Source organism: Spinacia oleracea, chromosome 6, assembly GCF_020520425.1.
Source record: "Spinacia oleracea cultivar Varoflay chromosome 6, BTI_SOV_V1, whole genome shotgun sequence".
In the NCBI taxonomy this organism is placed as follows: Eukaryota; Viridiplantae; Streptophyta; class Magnoliopsida; order Caryophyllales; family Amaranthaceae; genus Spinacia; species Spinacia oleracea.
The window spans coordinates 43,118,420-43,137,715 of NC_079492.1; the positions used below are offsets into that span (position 1 = coordinate 43,118,420).

The window sequence follows — 19,296 nt, forward strand, 5'->3', positions numbered from 1 at the left end:
TGGTAGAGGGAGAATCAAAATTCTAAAACACCGAGAATTTCAAATAAGACGGATGTTAAAATCAAGTTTACACCAAGAATTTCAAATAAATTATGGCTGCATCTGGGCACAAATAAGGTGTACTCTAAATGCCACACAACAAATCAGGGCTTGCATCACACTAAGATTATAGTTTTGCGCCTATAAATGCCTTTGTTGTCATTCAATCACATCGATCATCCATTGGCACAACCGCTTGTGTATGCTGTAACCAGGGGATATTATGCGAGTTACGGCATTACCGCAGACGGCAGAGATGTGTCTGGTATAATGCAGTCTTGTGTCTGCAGTGCTGTGCAGACTGCAGTGCTGAGTGAAGACTGTAGTGCTGTCTGTAGTGTTGTGCAGAGCAGTGCAGTGCAGTGCAGTGTTTTGCAGTGCTGTGCTGTGAAGTGAAGTGCAGTGCAGTGCAATGCTGTGTAGTGCTGTGCAGACTTCAGTGCTGCGATGAAAAAGGCTGCAGCTAAAGGTACCAAAGCATAACAGAAAGCAAAAATAAAGCAAGTTGAGGAGTAAATTGCTAAACTGTCTGCAAATCTTAGAGAAAAACATGCGCAGGAACTTTCATCACTGGGATATAATAGCAGTACTAATGCGAATGGAAATGAAAAGGGAAACCTTAACACTCTTGTCAAAGCAATCCCTGGAGTATCTATTGCCAGTCATGCTGATCATCACAAGCATAGTAAAAGCGTCAAGAGACGTGAGAAAAGAGCTCAGCAAGAAGCTGCAAGGGAGCAAAGAAAACAGGAGCAACAAAGAAACATCACTAGTGATAAGAGTGGTTGAGGATGAGTTATTGGAGAAGAAGCTGGACCCACTTGGAATGACCATTAATGAGGTTAAACCTGATGGCCACTGCCTTTATCGAGCTGTTAGAAGATCAGCTAGCTCACTTGTCAGGAGGGTCTTCACTAAAAAAGATCTGTGCTCAACTTATAATTCCTCACCTATTTTCAGCTTTGAATTTTCTGTAACATACTCTAATTAAAATGATGCAGGGTGAGGCAGATGATAAAATCAAAGATGTTTGTGCTGATGATCTTGAGTACATGTTTTACTCAGACATCAAGGAACTTTCTCCCACAGACTTGCATAAATCCGTCGTTTCTTTGAAGACTATATCCTAAATGTCACCCTTTTTCAAATAATTACTATTATATTTCTTACTTCTCTAATGTTTCTCCTCAACTTTTCTAATAATTTGTTGTATCTCCTCAAATTTTAAACACCGACAAGAAATACACTACATTTTTTATTCAAAAGATTCATTATTTCCCGTCAGTTGTTCTTCACTTCTTAATCTTTCGAAAAGTATACAGATAAGGAATAGCGGATTGTTCAGACTTTTGATTGAATATTTAAGATTAAAGGACACTCATTATGTCAGGAAATCAAAGCAAAGACCCAATTCATGTTGAACAATTTCCCTACACAGGAAATCTTACCCCTAACCACATGAAGACTCCAACAGATGCTAATTCTGAACAACATACAATACAAAGGAACACAAATATATGGCCTCAACTATCAGAACCAACTTCTATCTAGGTAGGTCCTTCAACCTGTACCCTCAACTCAAAACCAGCAAGAACTAAAGCAACTTATACCAAAATTTCATCAAAACTAAAGCAGCAGGTTTGATTAAATTTTGATTGTGTGTCAAGCATCTTTTCAGGAAGAAAAAAAGGAATATGCATATACTTACTTCAAGATGATGATTCGTCACTTTCAGCATCAAGAGTGTCAGATAAATCCTTCCAACAAGCTTGTAGAATCTTCATGAGTCTTTTCTCCCAAAGTTTGTTGTTTTAAGAAATTTTTTGATCTACCTCATTCCTAATCAGCCCAGCCTCTTTTTTAGCATCTAGAACTGCTTCCTCACCCGTCTTTTTAACTTCATTAACCTCTTGAGCAAGACTTAATCGGGAAGGCTTCACTTAAAAATGCTTTGTAATACTTCTACCAGGTCCATTGGCACGCAAATATCCATGCGTATCTTTGCCGAGCACCTCTTGGAAAATCTGTTCATCTGTTTTCTTATGAAGTCCTTGTTCTCTTTGCTCCTTTAATTTCGTTAGTTCATCCTACACGCAAATAAAGATGAGTTGGGTAATGTAATAGTGTATGCAACCCTAGGATAAGTTCTGAAGAAGTTATAAACTTACTACTGCATGTACGTTATTGGCTAAGGTCACAGCATTTACTCGCTTCTTTGATTTTGATTTTGATTTTCTCTAACGAGATTCTACCATCACATCAAGACGTGTACATTTCCCATCATTTTGTTCCATCTACAATAGCAGCTTTGTAAAAATAATTTATTTAAAAAACAATTAATATTCAAATATATTTATATATATTCACTTACGATGTCTTGTTTAAGGCGAGCAAAACTTTGAGTGCCATTGTAGTGAGGCATCCTTTGAAAGGACCTGCTTTTTTTTGCCTTTTCACTCTTCTCCTGGAAGTAACAAAACTTATGTTGAATCCCGATCAAGGATTTTGAAATGTTGGAAAGTAATCTACTAATGACATGCTAGGTATACGATGCATGGGCTCACAGATTTGAGCTTGAAAAACATTTATTAATAGCCAAAAAAACTTACCTGAAACTTAGAATCACTCCAAAGCTCAACTAAGTATTTCCAATCTACTTTTGTCATGCTTGGAGGCTTATTTTTCAAGCGCTCCTCTTTCGTTTTCAAAGTTGGATCGTTGAAGAACTTCCTCTTCAATTTGTGCCTGCTATCCCTAAATAACCTTCTTGCATGTTTCATGACATTTTCCTTCCTAAACTCGGGATCATCAAATGAGAATTTCTCCTAAATTTTACAAAAAAGCATCAATTAAAGATTATAAGTCGACAACATAAGAAAAATGAATATACGTTTCAGGTTTAAAGTCTTCCCAAAGTTTGACTTGTACATTATAACTATATTACCAGGATACAAGTCCACAAATGATCTGACGTTTCAGGTTTAAAGTCTTCCCAAAGTTTGACTTGTACGGGACAAACTGAACGGTTTTGTACTTGTTGACCTAAGTAGAAAGAAAATAATGAAGATTCGGGACCAATTGAATTTCCGTCATCATCAAACTCCACATTGATTTTTTTCCCAGGGGGTAACAATGTAAGCTTTCTGCAATAAACTGTCCCCCTTGATTTCTTCGATTTTGTAACAGTTTCTGGACAAAGGGAAAAACAAATTATGCAAAGAAAATATCAGATTATAATATCAAATTATCAGGTTGCATGCCATACACATATGTGATTCAATAGATGTATAATATGTGACAAAGAGATGTTCCGTTGCTTGGAGGCATGACAGTGTCCAATTCATGCATAGAACACATTGTTGCACTGTTTTGGTTTAAACATTTTGTGGTCAATACTAGTTGACACTACACCTTTGTTGCACATAAATTTCATGAAGGTCTTACATATCTGCCCATTTCAGAAATATGTCAGTTTTGTGAACTCATAAGAACTTAAGTGAAAAATCTTCTTTAGTAGATTACTGACTTTAATTCCAGGTTATCCAAGTTTCAGACATCGAAATATCCACAGGTATTAATTTCTAGCTTCATTTGTGACTGTAGGTAGGTTCTATTATAGGTCTGAGAAGGTTCTACCAAGAGTATAATGTAATGCCAACTTTGAGCAAAGTTCTAAGGCGGTATGGCTTGTGATCGGGTGTATACTAGATATATTTTCAGGTATCCGTTTCATATCTGCTTACTGCTAATCTGACACTGCTAATCTGAAGTTGTGCAAATCTGACACTTCTGTGAAGGTTAAAGCCTCGATAAGATTTAGAGATAGGGCTTCCAGTTTGTCTTTTAAGAAGGTCAATTCTTCTGTCCAAATTAACCAGGAAATTACAGTACAGCTATACTAGTACTACAGCATATGACATCCAATTTAGCAGTGCAATACACCTCTAATTCATTATCCACTCCCTCTAGAACTAAAGTATTCTTGACCTTTTAGTAACCAAGATCGAGCATTGACTTTTTTTTTCTTCTTCTAATTACTCCCTTCGTCCCAACTCAGAGTTAACATTGAGTTAATGCACATATAGAGGGGAGAATAAACAGAGAGAAATGGTGGGGTGGATAAGTGTGGTCCAAAGAGAGAAAATAGCATAAAGATTGAATGTCAACTGTAGGCTGGGGGGCAGACCTTGCAAAGAGAGTATATGTTAACTTGGAAGTATGTTGGATTAGTACTATAATATTTGTACCTACACATTTGCGATCAATATGATTCTTCAGAAATTAATGGTCAAAATCACCAAAGCATCAGCCATTCAGTCACAGAATTTGAACTCATAGAGGGTCTAATTGTTAGTTCTAGTTCCTCCTTTAGAAGGTGGGTTTGGACTGCGGTTACATTGTTTGTTTAGTGTCCGTTATAGATTTTAAATGAACTATATCAGATGATAAAACATATCTGTCACAAAAACTCCAGATATTCCGGGCAGATCAATAGGAACACGGTATTGTAATGTACGCCCTCTTCCTCATCAACCCCTTAAATACATGCTAACATGTATAAGTAATGTATATTGCCGTATGCAAAAGAAAATTTAGTTTATGTGATGGTTATATTTGACTAAAAGAGCTAGCACCTCCTAAAGAAAACTAGAAGAAAAGCAAATGCATATGCAATGTACCAAACAGTCCCTTGCTCACATTCCAAAACAGTCAACATGTCAAGATATATCGACAAATGAAAGTAGAAGGATAATTGAACACCCTTGCCATGTGTCATTTGACTCATTTCAAGATATTAATTTATCCAATTTAATCATCACAGAGAAGAACAGCTCAAACTGCTGTAGAAAGTACAGAGTTAAATGGTTGGGTTAACACTTTGAGAAGCAACTAACAAAGAAACATATATTCATGACATCTTCTAAATTGTGTGAGCAAAGTTGGAAACTTCCATGAATCCACTACAGGCTGCAAAACAAGAAAACAATTGGTTTTATAGCACGCAAGCGGTAGATTGAGAGGCTTAGAGGTGGGCAACGCAGCAGATAATTGAGATGCTTAAAGGTGGGAGGAGGAAGCAGATAGCCATATAAAACAGTTTATACCTGGATAGAATATCATTTCAAACATTCACAATGTAATAGCTAAAATGACACCAAAGCATCAGCCATTCAGTCACAGAATTTGAACTCATAAAGGGTCTAATTGTCAGTCCTAAGCTCAACAAGGTTCATAGTTATTGGAGAAATGAAGGGCATAAGATACAAATATTTCAAGCTATTTGCAAGACCATTTCTATTAGAATAAGAAACGAAAGTCATACCAGGATTATCAAGATCAACATCCATATTCACAAGGGCACCTTCAATTTCATCAAGGGGTGCATCATCCGGTCCATCACTTCCAGTCAGTCCATCTTGATCAAAGTTTTCCTCCATAATACTTCAATCATCTCCTCTTCTGGTTTACAAATTAAATTAAGAAGTCACATGAAAGTACATGTAACACATCAAAATATTACTTACATAACTCTTTTTCAGTTGCAAAAGCATAATAAGTTTACCTCTTTCCAATTCCATATCTTGATTATTCCTGGTATGACGCTCAGCATTCAGATCACGTGCATCTACATCATAAAATCAAAAAAACAAACATTTTTTCAGTTTGTAAAAACGTAATAAACAAAGAAGAAGTTGGGCCCTTTCAACGTGTCAAGTGTTGGGGGGGGGGGGGAGAAGGGAGGCAATAGAAAACTTTCTAGCTAAACCAAAGTGACAAGATTTACTGTGAGGGTAAACCAAAATATCACAAACAGATCAAGAAGCTTTTTGAAGTTTGAATCTGAGTCGGCTCAGGGAAATAAAACAGAAAAAGAGAAAGAAAGAGAGCGTGAATAATTTGATACCTTCGTTCTGTAGGTTGTCCACATTTTCCTGATCTTCATCCATCTGTTGTTGACTATTTAAGGCTGCATTCATGAATAAACTTGCGTGAGTACCACATTTTTAGAACTTGTATTCTTACCATCATCAACAACTTTTGCAACAAGCTGCTTCACTACTTCATGCTCTTGTTTACATACTTCGGTTTATCAATCTCCTTTTAATAATACAAATACGTAAGGTTTATAAATATAGGTATACTAATTAAAACATTACCTTAATGACCACTAAGTGTTGTAAATTGTAAAATCTGCTGTTAGAACTCTAAAGTCTTAAGGTTCTTAAGGCAATGTCTGATTTTGTAAATTCTTAATCAGCGGATACAGGAATATATGAGTGTACTCCATACATTAGATTGGTGTTTTGGCACTGACAGCTTTAGAGTTCGGACTTCTGAAGTCAGCTTTCAAAATAATTATTAGCAGAAAAAGTGACTAATTACTAGGAGATCTATTGTATATCCTGCTTAATTAGCTGACGAATTATAATTCCACTGTCATTCAACCTGGAAGTGAGAATAATCGATTCAATGCCAACACTCCCTAATGGTGTTTTATTAGGATATTTAGATTGCAAGAAGAAAGAAAGTTGCGGACTAGCTAATAGATCTTGTGAAATATCACTAAGATTCAGAACTTCTGAGAGTCAAAAGGTGATTGTTGAGGTCAGCCTACACTCTTTAGTAACATCCATAAAGGGAGGGGTGAAGGAAAAGTACAGATAGATAAGGGAAAGGGGAAGGAAATCTGACAAAAATGAAGCAAACATACATACATAAAGGCAAAAATAAATCATTTCACTAGATTTTTAGGACAACCCGCATCCCAAGCTAAAACAAGTGTAAAACGCAGATTAGTAAAAGAACTAGATTAACCTTTTTGCACGATCTCTATAGCAGCTGAGAGTGATACTTGTGCTTCATTTCCTCCTAATGCTTGTTGTTGATTCTTACCCTTCTTCAAAAGTTTGGCTATTGACATTGGCGGAATGAAATTGCCTTTTTTGTTCCTCTTTTGACTCTTCTCCCGAAACAACTTTAAAAACCAATGACAAGAACTATTTAAATTTTGTACAATATATCAAGTACTATCTCGTGTGATTACCTTTCTTGAAACTGCAAGATCTGTTTCTTTCTCATATTCAGCTTCCACAAGATCATCGTCTCCAGGAACAAGCTCATCATCTCCAGGAACGTACTCATCATCTTTCCCTCCATTATCTTTGTGTTTCCTTTTTCTTCTTTTCTCTTTGGTGTTTTCTACCAAACTTGTCAAACTATCACATTCATAATCACCATCACCATCACCATCACCATCACCATCACCATCACCATCACCACCACCACCACCACCACCACCACCACCACCACCACCACCACCACCATCACCATCACCATCACCATCACCATTAGAGTCATTATCAATAGGATCTCCTTCTGGATTTGCCTCAAAATGTTTTGGTTGATTTGCTTCATTAGCATCTATAATCATATCCCCAATATCATCTCTTAGGTGATCAACTGCATCATCAATCTCCCGATCTAAGATATCCTGGGATGACCTTGGTTCATGATATTGTAACGCATCCTCGTCTTCTATAATTTCTTTTTCAAGCACACTGTAGTGATGCCTTGGTTGGGTCTTGATGACAACCAACCAATTTGGTTAAAATCCATCACTAACATAAAATACTTGTTGAGCTTGGGACATGTGAACAAAAGGTTCATTAGTACGCAAATTAAATCGGCTATTAACACTGACAAAGCCATGCTTGTCAATTTTGATACTTCTACCTCTCTTGTGAATATCCCACCAGTCACAACGAAACAATACCAATCTTTTTCCATTCAAATATTGTAGCTCAATTATGTCAGTTAAAATACCAAAGTAGTCATCTTCCTTATTTGCAGAAATTCCTTTAACCATGACCCCACTATTTTGATACTTCCTTTTCTTTTCTATATCTCTGGTGTGAAATCTAAAACCATTTGCAAGATATCCATTGAAGCAGTTGACACCTTTTAAAGGGCCTAGAGCTAAAGTTTGTAAATCTTTCACCACTTGGTCCTCGCCTTCATGTGGCAAATCCTTTACCTACTCCACATAGAAAGGGTCTATTATAAATATATGATAATTCAAAAGTAATTCAAAAGATATGAGGTTATTAACTTACCCGATTACGAAACCATTCTATCAAATCATTATTGAAAGGGCCTTCTTCGTATTCTCTAAAAGGATAGGAAAAAAACAGCATTATTTATATTTCAAGCTTTCCTTTATATTTTATTTGTGTGCTTATACAAAAATAAAATATAGTCTCATACTTTAAATACACTTGTGCTTCTTCACTGTTCTTCAGTACATACTCTCTAGCTTGGAGTACCTTTTCTTCCGTAACAGATCTACATTTTCCCTTTCCCAAAGGAATGCCTGATGGTGCAAATATAGATAAACCGGGATAGTTATCATTTTCTCCATCGGCAGTCCTTTCTAGTTGGTTAAATCTTGTTTCGATGTCATGCAGGTACTTTGAAGAAAACAACATACACTCCTCCACAATATAACCCTCTGCAATGGAGCCTTCAGGCCGATTTTTGTTTCGAACATAACCCTTAAATTTGCCCATAAGCCTACAAAAATTGTATATTAATAATATTATCGTAATCAACAACAAAACTATTAAATAGAAACTAAAAAAATATATACCTTTCAATCGGATACATCCATCGGTATTGTACTGGTCCACCCATTTTTGCCTCTCATGCGAGGTGTATACACAAGTGCACCATCACATCAAAAATTGATGGAAGAAAAATCTTTTCCATCTCACACAATATGACCACAATTTCACGTTCCATATTGTCCAAGTCTTCTACTTTCAACGACTTAGAGCACAAATCTTTGAAAAATGCACTTAATTGAACTACTGCCCCATATACTTTAGGAGATGAAACTCTACGAATTGCAAGTGGCAATAATTGCTCAAGAATCATATGACAATCATGGGACTTGAGACCCGATATTTTACGCTTATACAAATTTATGCATTTTGAGATATTAGATGAATATCCATCTGGAACTTTTAAATCCTCCAAAAACTTGCAGAACTTTTCTTTCTCGGCCTTAGACAATGTGTATGGTGCGGGAGGAATATGCCATTTTCCACCGATCAATTTAGGAGCAAGGTGTTTCATGATTTTTAAACAGTTGAGATCATGCCTAGCCTTTAAATTATCCTTGGATTTTCCCTCAATATCTAGGAGAGTACCAATAATACTGTCACACACATTTTTTCCAATATGCATGACATTAAGATTGTGACGAAGTAGAAGGGAACTCCAATATGGAAATGCAAAAAAAAAATACTCTTTTTCTTCCAGTTATCATCTCTCTTTGGCAGTGATGGTGATTTTTTTCCAAATTTCATGTTTTCCAGATCACTAACCTGAGCCAAAATTTCCTCACCAGTTAATTCATTTGGAGGGCCTCTTCTTTCTACTTTCCCATTAAAGGATTTACTATCTCGCCATTTATGATCAGTAGGCAAAAATAGACGATAATCCATGTAACAACATTTTCCATTGTTAGGTAGCCAAGTAGAAGGAGTTTCACTCATGCAACGAGGGCATGCTTTATACCCCTTGGTAGACCATCCTGACAAATTTGCATAAGCGGGAAAGTCATTAATGGTCCATAATAATGCAGCTCGCATATGAAAATATTCATGTTTGGAAACATCATAAGTCTTGGCCCCAGATTCCCACAGCTCCTTTAATTCTTCAACTAACGGTTGCAAGTATACATCAATGTTATTTCCCGGCCCACTTTTCCCAAGAATTAACAAAGATAGTATGGTGTAAGGTTGCTTCATACACATCCATGGAGGAAGGTTATAAACAACAAGTACAACTGGCCATATACTATAGTCATTACTAAGCCCTCCAAATGGATTGAACCCGTCACTTGCTAAACCTAACCTAATATTTCGAGTTTCTAAAGCAAAGGACGGATGTTTCTCATCAAAATGCTTCCAAGCTTTGCCGTCCGCTGGATGTGTAAGGACTCCTGGCTCTTCTTCTCTACTTTCAGCATGCCACCTCATGTCACTTGCGGTTTTAGATGACATAAACAACCTTTGCAACCTTGGTTTTAGTGGGAAATAGCGCAACACTTTTGGTGATTTTCGATCACGCTTTCTATCACACATTGTTCACTTTTCGAGCTTTGCATTCTCTTTCCAAAAAAGCATGCAATCATTTTTACATGCTTATATTTTCTCATAATCAAACCCCAAATTAGTAATCATCTTTCGTGCTTCATAATAATTCGATGGAACATCTGCACCTTTTGGTAAAACATCCTTGTACCTTTTGAGGTTATTATTGAAAGCTTTATTAGTCATTCCGTCCATACATTTGATTTGGAACAACTTTAAAATGAACGACAACTTTGAGTAATTCTCACACCCAGGGTAAAGAGTTTGTTCAGCATCTTTCATTAAACTGTCGAACATTTTGGCCTCCTTGGAACCCTTAGCGTATTCATGAACATTTGGCTCAAGATTAACTTGTTCGTCATCAAAACTATCAGCTTGCTCATCACCAAACTCCTCATCTACACGGTCATTAAAGAAAGCTGGCCCACTTCTATCGTATATCATCCTCCTTATATCATCATTATTACCATCTCCCAAATCCGCTCTTTTTCTTTTCTGTGGGGGTTTAAATTCTCCGTGATAAACCCACCGAACATATCCCCGCACAATTCCATTTAGTAACAGATCATTGAAAATTTCGTCCTTCGTCTTATGTCTACTATTGTTACACCGGTTACATGGGCAAGGAACTTTAATTTCATCTTCTCCTATGTCACTACTATTAGCCAAATCACCAAAAGCAAAATCAAGAAACTCATTCACTCCGTTTATATATAAGGAATTCATCCTATCATCACATTCCATCCACTCTAACCTCTTCTTTAACATATCTGAGCTATCCATGTGTTTTAGAAGATTTACAACTACAAAAAAGTACGAAAAAATATTCACAAAATTAAGTAATACACATAAAATCAATTTTATTACCAAATACGTTTGTAGCATGTCATTCAGTTAATAGTCGAAATCTCGAGTGAATATCAATTCTTAAATAAATAAAACGAATACAGACAAAATCATTTTTTTTTATTTTAACAAAATTGTATTTTTCTATTACATTAATGAGAATTGTACAACAATATTTGCTTTGGTAGAACACTTGTTTCTACCCCTAATATTTTATGGGAGCTCTCTCGATTAGGCCACCTCTCAACTTATGTATACAACATATTTATAGTTATTATATCCTAGTTTCTAGATTTTTCTACACTTGTCTAATATTACATAAATCCACATTACATGCATAAGATACTTCTAGATACATCATCACTTGATTTTCATTACCCATCTAGATTTTTCTAGAGTAACCTCTAATATTTATATGTCATTTCTAATACTCCGTATTATATTTCGGATAAGATATACTTGACGTGAGATGACTGTATATACTATGTAGTCTCCTTAATTTTTATATTTGTCATGTAGTGTATTGTTTAATTTTTTTAACCAGTCTTATATATATAAAGAGTTTCTTTATTATCAGATTTGATAACATCAATTGAGGAGGGGTACGCGTATTTGAACAATAGTTTGAGCAATTCACGAAAAAAGAATTGTGTTATTTGACGAGAGGTATTTTTCTTTATTTGAAATAATATATTTTGATCGTAGTTTTACACCTGTTATTACCAATAATTTTTTTTTGGCAAATAATAAGGGGATATATTAATTACCAAAGAGAGTTAACCACAATACAACTCCACACCAGGAGCAACTGTCAACACACAAAGCAAAAGAAACACAGCTCAACCAATTCTACAGGCTACCCTAAACAATATTCTGTTTACAACTTCTTGAACCTGTTCTAACTTGTTTAAGAAGATTTTCTGGTTTCTCTGGTGCCAAATTGCATAAATCGTTTCCACAAACAGACTTCCACACAACTTGTCTCTTTTCTTACTACTCCTGCACTTCTTCTGAGCCCACTGAATTTCATCAGGCCAGGCACAAATACTTCTATGGATCCCACTTCTAAGCAAAACTTGAGACCAAACATCAGTAGTGTAACTGGAATTGAAAAACAAGTGAGGGAGGTCTTCATCACATCCTTGGCATAAACTGCACAAGCTATCAGTAATCATATTCCACTTGATCAACCTATCCTTAGTTGCAAGTCTATTCTGCAGAGCCAACCAGGTGACAAAGAGACTTTTTGGACTAGCTCTACTATTACAGATTATCCTTTTCCAAGCCACAGAATCACCTTGTTGCCTCAAGTGATTATACATTTTCTGTATCTTGAATTTACCAGCACCAATGAACTGCTGAATGTCTCCAGTGTAGGGGAATACAGTTCAACATAATAACATGTGCGGAACAATCCCCAAAGCCAGGAAACATGTATAAACCACAGATTAAGCAAACTTACATTCGAAGCGTGTTTTCCACAATAATCCGTCAACGAACACGAACAAAGAACTCCACTTGTCGTTCCTCTACTTGGTTCACAGACACGATCAGATCCGTCTTGATTATCGTAGCTTAGACAATCGATCAAGAGATTTTCTTTTAGGGATGAACACACTATGGAGGCTCAGAGAGAATTAGGGTTCTCTGTTTTCTCCTAGGGTTGTGTGTAATCTGAATTGTGATTGCCTTAGTTGGAAATTAGGTCATAAGGTTATTTACATAACCTTACTAACCGACCAAGCCATAAGGCAAGGCCGGCTAGCAAGCCCGCGAAGCATCACACGCACACGCACAGCGAGCTGGGCCTTGGGTCGCGCTGCTGCTGCTGTGTCGTGGTCTTGGCCCGCGCGAGCACACAGCTGCTCGGCCATGGGCCAGCGCTGTTGTGTCGCCTTGCTTGCTTGCCTAGCGCGCGCGCCCATGTACCTTGAGTGCTTCGTGCACTCGGCTCGTGGGCCGCTCCTCGTATCCGCGTTTAATATATTTCTGATATATTATTTATCGTTTCGTATACGACGAATCATCGTCGTACGATACGATTTATTCGTTTCGCCTAGCTTACGAATATTCGCGATACGATATACGATTCCAATGCAAGGTCGTATCGTATAATACGTTTCCAACTTAAATCCCGAAAAGCTATTAAATGAATTTCCGATTCATTTAATCCGGTGATCTGTTACGTGTCATTGGTGTGACCTTGTAGGTTCAGTCAAGAGTAAGTTGTGAGTTCAATATCCATTAGAACTCACTGATCGGAAGCATTGCTCCAGCTAGCTGTTCTGATCACTTGATCTCACTGAATTAATTGTTCGCAATTAATCTGAACCTTGGTATTAGACTTAATGCACCTTGGGTGAAGGACATATTTCCTTCAATCTCCCACTTGTCATTCAGACAAGTGTGCATCCACATTCCTTTGTCGCTTAGTGTTACTTATTGAACATAAGGTAAGATCCAAGCCATCCTTATTAGCTCCCGAAGTGTTTCTCGGATTACAGAGTTCAACTGTCAAACTTTTGCAGAAGGTTAAGCCTAACCATTCTGAGCACGACCATGCATTTTACAGTATCTAACTCTCCGAGAGGCCTTGTTACACAACAACACCATATCCTATCACAGATAGGAGGACAATCCATTCTTATAATCTATGAACACTCACTTTGATTCATAGTACGCCCAATAACTGCTTTTATAGCCTCCTTTTACGGTGAGACATTTAGCTAGTATCAAAGCGAACTAATTCTCAAACGAGCAGACATAATCGCTCATGTTCTGAGGAACGGTTTCTAATCACCATTAATGATAACTACCTATGACATGACTTTAATCTCTTAAAGCGTTCTCATGGTCAATCCGATACAAGATCCAATAAGTATCTATGCAAAAGATTCTGACATCCAGTCACTCTAGTTCAAGAAACAGAACTAAGTAATCTACTTGCAATCTAATCTTCATTAGTCATTGGTAGTCCACCTTTCAATGACCTGGATTAGGGATCCTTTGTGACTTCAATATTCAAGTTCACTTATGGGTGTTTCTTTGCCAAAGAATCCATCTTGACATCCCATTTGAATGATTTGAATCACATGGACTTATCATTTAATTCTAAACTACAATTAAATGAATATGAAATAATAAATTTCATAAATATGAAATGGTTAAACCAATTGTTTTAAACATAGATCTAACAGATGTTCTAAAACAATACTTAGAAAATCAAAGCCATTCTCCAACATGCTTGATTCCCATGGTTCCTACATGTGCGTTGTGTTTCACTTGTGGCAACAGTTTAGTCAATGGATCCGCGACGTTGTCGTCAGCTCCAACCTTGCAAATCTCGATTTCCTTTCTTTCAACGATCTCTCGAAGTATATGAAATCGCCGCAGTACGTGCTTAGACTTCTGGTGGCTCCTAGGCTCCTTTGCCTGGGCAATGGCTCCGCTATTGTCACAATACAAAGCCACTGGTCCTTTAATGGAGGGGACAACACCAAGTTCTTCGATGAACTTCCGAATCCAAACAGCTTCCTTTGCTGCTTCTGAGGCAGCAATGTACTCGGCTTTAGTTGTAGAATCCGCAATAGTGCTTTGCTTAGCACTTTTCCAGCTTACTGCTCCGCCATTGAGGAAGAACACAAACCCAGACTGTGATCTGAAATCATCTCTGTCGGTTTGAAAGCTTGCGTCCGTATAGCCCTTAACAATCAACTCATTTGTACCACCATAAACCAGAAACTAATCCTTGGTCCTTTTCAGGTACTTTAGGATGTTCTTGGCAGCAGTCCAATGCGCCTCACCTGGTTCTGACTGGTACCTGCTCGTTGCACTGAGTGCGAACGAAACATCCGGCCTTGTACAAATCATAGCATACATGATGGATCCAATAGCTGAAGCGTATGGAATTCCACTCATCTTTCTACGCTCATCAGATGTTTTGGGACACTGATTCTTGCTTAGATATACGCCATGTGACATGGGTAGATGGCCTCTCTTGGCTTCCATCATATTGAACCTAGCTAGCACTTTGTCAATGTAAGTGCTTTGGCATAGTCCAATCATCCTCTTAGATCTATCCCTATAGATCTTGATTCCCAATATGTATTGTGCCTCTCCTCAGTCCTTCATTGAGAAACACTTCCCGAGCCAAGTCTTTACAGACTCCAACATAGGAATGTCGTTTCCAATAAGCAGTATGTCGTCAACATACAAGACTAGGAATGCAATTTTACTCCCACTGACCTTCTTGTATACACAAGATTCGTCCTGATTCTTGATGAAGCCAAACTTATTGACTGCTTCATCAAATCGTTTATTCCAAATCCTTGATGCCTGCTTTAGTCCGTAGATGCACTTCTTAAGCTTGCATACCTTTCCTTGGTTCTTTTGATCGACAAAACCCTCCGGCTGTGTCATGAACACAGTCTCTTCAAGAACACCGTTTAAGAAGGAAGTTTTGACATCCATTTGCCATATTTCATAGTCATGAAAAGCAGCAATCGCAAGGATTATCCGAATAGACTTAAGCATCGCAACTGGAGAAAAGGTTTCATCGTAGTCAACGCCGTGAACTTGCCTGTAACCTTTTGCTACCAATCTAGCCTTGTATATGTATACAATTCCATCTTTGTCTTTCTTCAATTTGAAGACCCATTTGCATCCGATAGGTGTGAACCCATCCGGCAAATCAACCAAATCCCAGACTTGATTTTCAGACATGGAGTCTATTTCAGATTGCATGGCCTCTAACCATTTAATGGAGCTTGGGCTCGTCATAGCTTGCTTGTAAGTCAAAGGTTCATCACTATCCAATATGAGAACGTCTAAGTTTTCAGTCAAGAGGACGCCTGTCCATCTGTCCGGCTGAAAAATAGTTCTATTTGACCTACGAGGGGCAACAACGTTTTGAGGAACTACTCCCACTGGCTCTTCTAAAGACCTTAAGGTTCATCAACTTGAACTGCTTCTAAAGAGTTCTGAGTTCGTTGTTCGTCTCGAATCTCTTCGAGGTCTATTATTCTCCCACTTGTCAATTTGGAAATATGATTTCTTTCCAAAAAGACACCGTCACGAGCAACGAATACCTTGTTGTCTGACTTGTTGTAGAAGTAATACCCCATAGTTTCTTTTGGATACCCAACGAAGAAAAATTTGTCAGATTTAGGTTGTATCTTGTCCGAAATTAATCGCTTGACATATGCTTCGCAACCCCAAATCTTCAGAAAAGACAACTTTGGAAGTTTCCCAGTCCATAATTTGTATGGAGTCTTTTCAACAGCTTTTGACGGAGCACGATTCAGTGTGAGTGCTGCAGTTTGCAACGCATGTCCCAGAACTGTAAAGGAAGTTCGGCTTGACCCATCATTGACCTGACCATATCGAGTAAGGTCCTGTTTCTCCGTTCCGACACTCCATTCCATTGAGGTGTCCCCGGAGCAGTCAATTCTGAAAGAATATCGCATTCTTTTAGATGGTCATCAAACTCGTGGCTAAGATATTCACCTCCTCGATCCGATCTTAGAGCTTTGATTTTCTTGCCATTTTGATTCTCTACTTCATTTTGAAATTCTCGGAATTTCTCAAACGATTCAGACTTGTGCTTCATTAAGTAAATATAGCTATATCTACTGAAGTCGTCCGTAAACGTTATGAAATAGCTGAACTCACCTCTAGCTTTCGTACTCATAGGCCCACATACGTCCGTATGTATTAGCCCTAGTAGTTCGCTTGCTCTTTCTCCCACCTTTGAGAAAGGTTGCTTTGTCATTTTTCCAAGTAAACAAGATTCGCATTGATCAATCTTCTATAAGTCGAATGATTCTAGAATTCCTTTCCGTTGAAGTAATTCCATGCGCTTTATGTTTATATGGCCTAATCGACAATGCCACAGAAATGTGAGATTCGAATCACCAGTTTTAGCCTTTTTGGTATTTATGTTGTAAATGTGTTTGCTCGTATCTAGCACGTAAATACCGTTTTCTTGTTGTGCTGAACCATAAAACATTCCATTCAAAGAAAAAGAACAACTATTGTCTTTAAATTGAAAACTAAAACCTTTAGAATCCAAACTTGAAACGGAAATGATGTTTCTGGTGATACTAGGAACATAGTAACAGTTTTCTAGTTCCAAAACAAACCCACTAGGCAAAGAAATAAAATAAGATCCTACGGCTAATGCAGCAATCCGTGCTCCATTTCCCACGCGTAGATCCATCTCGCCTTTATCCAGCTATCTACTTCTCCTTAGTCCCTGTGGATTGGAACATAAGTGTGAGCCACAACCAGTATCTAATACCCAAGAAGTAGAATTAGCTAGATTACAATGTATAACATACATACCTGAAGGAGAAGCAACGTTTCCGTCCTTCTTCTCTTCCTTTAGTTTGGGGCAATCTCGCTTGTAATGACCAATTTCATTACAATTGAAGAATTACGATGTAGATGGAGAACGATCCTTCTTCATCTTCTTCTTGGATGGCGCCACTTGCCTTCCTGAAGTAGATGGAGATGCACCCTTGCTTTGGATCTTCCCCGGAACCTTTTTCTTGATTTTCTTACTCTTTACTTTTAGTGATGCTTGCTTATCACTTACAAAGTCCAATTCGTACTTATGGAGCAAGTAAATTAGTTCACTAAGAGTATTCTCCCTTTTCTTGGAAAAATAGAGTAGTTTGAATTTCTTATAACCAGGGTGAAGAGAATTCAAAAGTATTCCCGCAGCTGCAGAATCTGGGAATGGATCACCAAGTAACTCAAGCCGGTTGAAAAGCCCAACCATTTTCTTTGTATGAGTTCTGATTGGTGTCCGTTCTGTCATTTCAAGATCAATGACCCTTTCCCTTGCTTTTTGTCTTTCGACGTCAAAGCAACAACCCAGTGGAGCGTTAAGCTTTAGATCCTCAAATGAATTTACCAATTCAAAAACATTTTGGTTGACATGTTGACCACTATGTTGGAATCTACCACGACATATATCCCTAAGATGCCTTAGGAGTGCCCATGGCTCGTATGCAACGAACCTTGCACTCCAATCATTGGGGATAGAGCCAAGAATAAGATCCATCACTAGCGATACATGGCTTGCCCACGTATAGTGCTTTTCCGGAGTCATATCCTTTGAGTAATAGCTGGAGATGGGATGGTCAACTACATATTCAATGTTGTTCCACCTGAGGACTTGCCGAAGCTTCCTCTCCCAATCAAGAAAGTTTGATAGGTTCAATTTTACATCCAGAATTTCAGTTACTTTGAGTTGTGTTTTGATTGCGGCCATTTTGATTACTACAATCGAAAAGAATTTGCAATAAATAACCATTCATACTATTCAATAACTTTGAAATAAAAGCAAAAACATGCAATCATTAAAGCTATTAAAACATTTCATTCATGCAAAAAGCAAAAACATGGTCCGAAATGAATGAAACGATTCCAAGACCCCAAAAGTCCTAAATCCTTAAGCAGCTTTAGCATGTCTTAAGTATTTTAAGATTTTAGGTAAGCAAAACTTATTGCTAGTAATCTCCAAATTACTCTTGGTTAATAAATTAATGCCATAATTTACCCCATTGCCACAACTTAATGCCATTGTTGTTTGAGTTATAACCACAATCAACGTGCTCCTTTAGGACGCCTTACCATCTAAGTCAACTAAAATAGCACCTCGCTTTAGCGTAAACCTACTATCTTAGATCCCTAGATTTTTGTAAGTGTTGATTTGGAAGGCAATTTTTAAAACTCAATATTACTTGGACCTAGTTGTTTCTATGTTAGTTCGATTATTTAGTGAACTTAAAACTAATCGATTCATAGGAAACAACCTGTTCATGCAAAGCATACATACATTCATACATTCACGCATAATATATATATTAAATTGCATAAATAATTGGTGATCTAGTATGGCCCAAAACTTCTTGTCTTGAAGCATCCAATCTTCATCACCTCCTTGTTAGCTTGGCATCGTCTTGAATCTTCGTTCAAATGCTAACTTAAAGTTCTAAACTTAGAAATACTTGAAAATAATAAATTACATCAAAATTTCCATGGTACGCATACCATATTTAAAACTTTACATTCAAAGATAGAACGGTGCGCAGACCGTATTTAACTATCCTAAATTTGGCCATACTAGTCACTTGGAGTACCTGCATTGCATAAAATATATATTCTACGCATTCACCCATTCGTATGCTAAAACGAATGGCCCATGTTAATATGCAAGTATTTACGTGAATTAATTAAAATTCACGTT

At 37.5% G+C, this 19,296-nt stretch overlaps 2 protein-coding genes across 2 annotated transcripts; one reads left to right on the top strand and one right to left on the bottom strand.

Moving 5' to 3' along the window:
* Positions 1-589: 589 nt before the first annotated feature.
* Positions 590-1,169, top strand: LOC110802434 (soluble inorganic pyrophosphatase 3-like). The gene is made up of 2 exons (XM_022007874.1): positions 590-946; positions 1,041-1,169. The coding sequence occupies exons 1-2, from the start codon at positions 590-592 to the stop codon at positions 1,167-1,169; spliced, it is 486 nt and encodes a 161-aa protein (XP_021863566.1).
* Positions 1,170-8,739: 7,570 nt separating this feature from the next.
* LOC110802435 (uncharacterized) lies at positions 8,740-10,187 on the bottom strand. Its single transcript, XM_022007875.1, has 2 exons — positions 9,347-10,187; positions 8,740-9,236 (listed from the first exon to the last, which is right to left on the bottom strand). Exons 1-2 carry the CDS (start codon positions 10,185-10,187, stop codon positions 8,740-8,742), a joined length of 1,338 nt encoding a protein of 445 aa, XP_021863567.1.
* Positions 10,188-19,296: the final 9,109 nt, after the last annotated feature.

Excerpts from the sequence above, each read along its gene's own strand:
- LOC110802434 (XM_022007874.1), top strand. The coding sequence starts at position 590 with ATGCGCAGGAACTTTCATCACTGGGATATAATAGCAGTACTAATGCGA. Across the intron at positions 947-1,040 it reads CTAGCTCACTTGTCAGGAGG|GGTGAGGCAGATGATAAAAT; the intron begins GTCTTCACTAAA and ends AAAATGATGCAG.
- LOC110802435 (XM_022007875.1), bottom strand. The coding sequence starts at position 10,187 with ATGTGTGATAGAAAGCGTGATCGAAAATCACCAAAAGTGTTGCGCTAT. Across the intron at positions 9,237-9,346 it reads TGATAACTGGAAGAAAAAGA|ATATTGAGGGAAAATCCAAG; the intron begins GTATTTTTTTTT and ends GTACTCTCCTAG.